Source organism: Dermacentor silvarum, chromosome 4, assembly GCF_013339745.2.
Source record: "Dermacentor silvarum isolate Dsil-2018 chromosome 4, BIME_Dsil_1.4, whole genome shotgun sequence".
Lineage (NCBI taxonomy): Eukaryota > Metazoa > Arthropoda > Arachnida > Ixodida > Ixodidae > Dermacentor > Dermacentor silvarum.
The window spans coordinates 208,086,797-208,090,616 of NC_051157.2; the positions used below are offsets into that span (position 1 = coordinate 208,086,797).

Below are 3,820 nucleotides of genomic sequence, written 5' to 3' on the forward strand. Positions count from 1 at the left end.
AAAACAGCTCCTGACATGCGAGCATGACATCTGTTTTGCTCACTGATAAAGAATGCAGACATTTAGAATAACATTTGAACCTTGTTTAGGCGAGTGCAGACATTTAGAATAATGTATGAACCTTGTTAAGGTGAGATGTGGCTGCAGGGATCACGCACATGCAAAACATTAAGTTGTGATATATCCTTTGAATAACCTTAGAAAGCCCCAAAACCATTTTACAAATAATAATAATAATAATAATAATAATAATAATAATAATAATAAAGATTAAAAAACAACTGCAACTTTGTCGCCTGGAAAGTACATTTGTATCCTCCCCCCGCCTGAAAAAAAAAGTCTTTATAACTTTGTAATTGTTTATAACTTGACTGAGCTACCTACAATTTAAACTTAGGTTCAGTGTGTCGAAGACACTAGTGTGAATTTCACGAACTTTCCCACACTTATATCAGCCTTTTGAGCTACCTAACTCTTGTGTGCCAAAAATGCCATGTTGGGAATTGTGAAGATAAACTAAAATCTCCAAGTCTAACTCTTGTTCTGTCACTTCTTTTGTTTCTATCCTCCTGAATTTTATGCTGGTTTCGTTTCTAAAACAAAGCAGCTCTATTTAAAACATGCCAATTACAGAAATTAATTCCCGTCAGTTTTGAGAACATATTAAGCTAGCACAAACAGGGCACTTATCACTGGAACGCAGAACCTGTCTACAGCATAGCTTAACAGGCACTCACTGCTTGTGGAATGAAGTGCAACAATGACTTTACATTTGTCATTTTGGTCTGTTAGTCATGATCACAGAAAATGTGGAACCCTCTGGTTTCTTGTTCATGTTGCCAAGTTTTTTTTGTTTTGTTTTTGTTTCCCTTCATCCATAGTGGCATTATTTGTGATTACTAAATAGATGGTTTGTTTACTCTCTTGCTCTTTCCTTCTGTGTATTCTCGAAAAGAACTGTTCTGTATAATTTTTCTTTCAGAAGCACTTACCAAGATATTCAATGATATTTTATTCAAACACACACAAACGTAACCACATGCTAATTTTCTAGAGGGTGTACGAAGGCAGAGATGGGAGTTACCACGTCCCTGCCAGTCATATAGTTTGGGTGGCCCTGAAGAGGGCCGTTTAGTCTTCCGTGCTGCAACTTGTTCCAGATGAAGTGCACTTCAACACGTAGAAAGTGGAGATATCAAAGGCACAACTGAAGTTTCAGAAAGCTAGGTGCAGGCTCAGGTGGTATCCGTGATGCAGGGGAACTGGATGGCTCAGACGCTCTGCTGCGCCACTCGGTAACTAAGTCATGGAGGTTGTGATGCGCCCCAGTGTGAGCAGTGACTTCTGAAGAGGCATGGCAGTGTGAGCCTGATGCGGTGAAAACACAGCAGAAGCGTGAATGACAGCTGGTGTAGCACCTTGGAGAATTGACATGCAATGTGTCCTGGTTGTACAGCTATCAGCATGCTTGCCGTAAGTGTTTGAACGGCATGCTATGTGGCAGTTGGACGGCTGACTAAGGCAGTTTGGGTCACTACAAGCCCAACGGCCACTGACAGCTTCAGTGAAAGTGCAAAAGAGGAATAACAACATGTCCTTGCTTGTAGTTTAGCCTCAGGCACCGAGCTGTGTTCCGAAGGTCATCAAGATGCCAGACCTTTCTCTCGTTACTCAACGTATTGCAGCGCCAGATATTCAACTGAGACGACTTCAGTGGAAGTTTGAAAAAGTCCCTGGCATTTGGCAAAATCCCACCCTTGAAGTGGTCTGCCATTATCTCCAGAACCACCACAGGAGTACTGTCAATCAGGAAGCAGTCTCCAGGCTTCACATGTTGCAGTTTCTGCTTGACTTGGTTCCTGGATGAGTGCCTCAGTTCAGAAATTCTCCTACTTAGCTGCGAAAGTGGCTTGTTGGAAGATCGCAGCAACTTTTTAATTCGTCCAAGGTAGCTTTCGAAAGGGAATGCACTAAACTCATCTAAAGGGCCATGGTCTAGGCACTGGTCAGCAAGATGAATTAGTGAGTGTACATTGTACACGAGCTGTTTTTTCCCGTATAGCTCACTAAGCTCCTGAACAAAATACCTTAGCAAATCTTTGGCAAAAACATTGTACTCACGGTAGTGCTGAGGCGATGCTAAAATTCTGACCGCCACATGAAACATTACAAAATGCTTGTACTGAGAAGCAGGCAGAAGAGGCTTTAGGACAACAGGCCCCACATAAAGGAGGAATGTCCGAAACTCTGTTGCCTTCCACCGATCAAGCTCTTCTGTACCCCTTGGTTTCCGCTGGAAACATGTTGGAAAGGCCTTGGATGCCTCTCGCAGGCTTTCATTCAGTTGATTGCGATACAGTCTGCTCAGTCTGTTACTGTGGCCTTGGCATACCCAATTCCTTAAAAGTCGTCGCATGACTCCCAGGCAAACGAGATGCATGTATTCAGATGGGAAGAATGCAATCATGTCGACGTCAAGGGAAAGGAATGGTGAAACACCAGAATGGTGGTGCTTGTTCTCTTGAGATCGAAATGATGCATTCGTCCGTGCAGCTGCATGAAGTCTGGGAAATGTCACCCTGTTCTCAAGGTGCTGCCCTTTTTGGTTGCATCGCTCGCACGCATAATAGCCAGTGTGGCCAACAATACATTTGACATAGCTCCTTGCAGGAGCATCGCAAACCATGGCTCCAATGCTCACCCGAACATGAACATCTCCTATGCTTATCCCCTCAGAGATTAGGTCGGAGACCTCTTGCAAAAATGGCTCTAGATAATCCTGCAGACATGGCGGCTTCCCTGCACCACAGTACACACTGACAACAAATGGCGGTGATGCCTCCACATTTGTTATGCGGCACAAAATGGGCCAAAAGGCGAGCTGGCTACTTTTGTAAAGAGGGACTCCGTCAATGTTGCCCTGTAGCTTCAGTTCACTTGGAACTACTTGCCCCGGCTGCAACACTTGACGAATTCCTTCTGCAAGACCAAAGTGCACGAATGACCCATTTTGCTCCACCTGTGCTTTGCGCTCAGTTTTCAAAACTGTCCTAGCATCTTTTGGAAGGTCGGAGATGCCTCTTCGCCGGCAGAAATCGAGGACATCGTTAATGCACGCATGCGTCATATTATGTTTGGAAGCAATTACAGCAAACTCTTCACTTGCCGACAGTTGTTCAGAAAGTACATGAGTGAGCGTTGGACTACAAGTGAAGGCTATTCCCTCATCTGGCCCAGTGCAGCTGTCTGAAGCAACAAAGTCATCTGACTCATCACTCGATTCGCTTCCTTGGGGACCTCCTTTGTCACTTGAGCTGCTATCAGAGTCGCTTTGCTCACATGAGGACGTACCCGCACTCTCCGATTGGAATTCGTCGACACAAGGAGCTTCTTGTCTGCAGACGTCGTCGACAAAGGCTTCGCTACTCGACCGCTCGTTCAACCGTTTGAACGGAGGCTCACCACCGTCATCCGTGGAAAGTGAACTTCGCGATTGTCTGCTGGTTCCCGGCTTCAGAGGCGAAAGTCGCTCTACGCGAGAACTGTCTGCAGAGGTGAAGCTTGCACCTTCGTTGCTGGACGAGGAAGGCCCAGCATTACGCGGCGCGAGTCCTAGCTCATTCATTATCTTGTTGTATTCCTTTCTTACGGCTCGACATTTCCTCCACTTGGACGGCATGATGAGCGAGAGGGATGAGTCAGATGCCGAAACCGCAACGCTGTAGCCCGTTCCGAAAAACGCAAGACGACGGCGAGGCGAAAGCGTGGACAGCAGCAGAGCAGTGGGACAGTCAGTCACAGCAAGGGGCAGCCGACCAGC

At 45.8% G+C, this 3,820-nt stretch overlaps 1 protein-coding gene across 1 annotated transcript; it reads right to left on the minus strand.

The window, feature by feature from the left end:
• Positions 1-431: 431 nt before the first annotated feature.
• LOC125944919 (uncharacterized) lies at positions 432-3,560 on the minus strand. Its single transcript, XM_049666335.1, has one exon. The coding sequence runs from the start codon at positions 3,125-3,127 to the stop codon at positions 1,562-1,564; it is 1,566 nt and encodes a 521-aa protein (XP_049522292.1). The 5' UTR covers positions 3,128-3,560; the 3' UTR covers positions 432-1,561.
• Between the last annotated feature and the right edge of the window lie 260 nt (positions 3,561-3,820).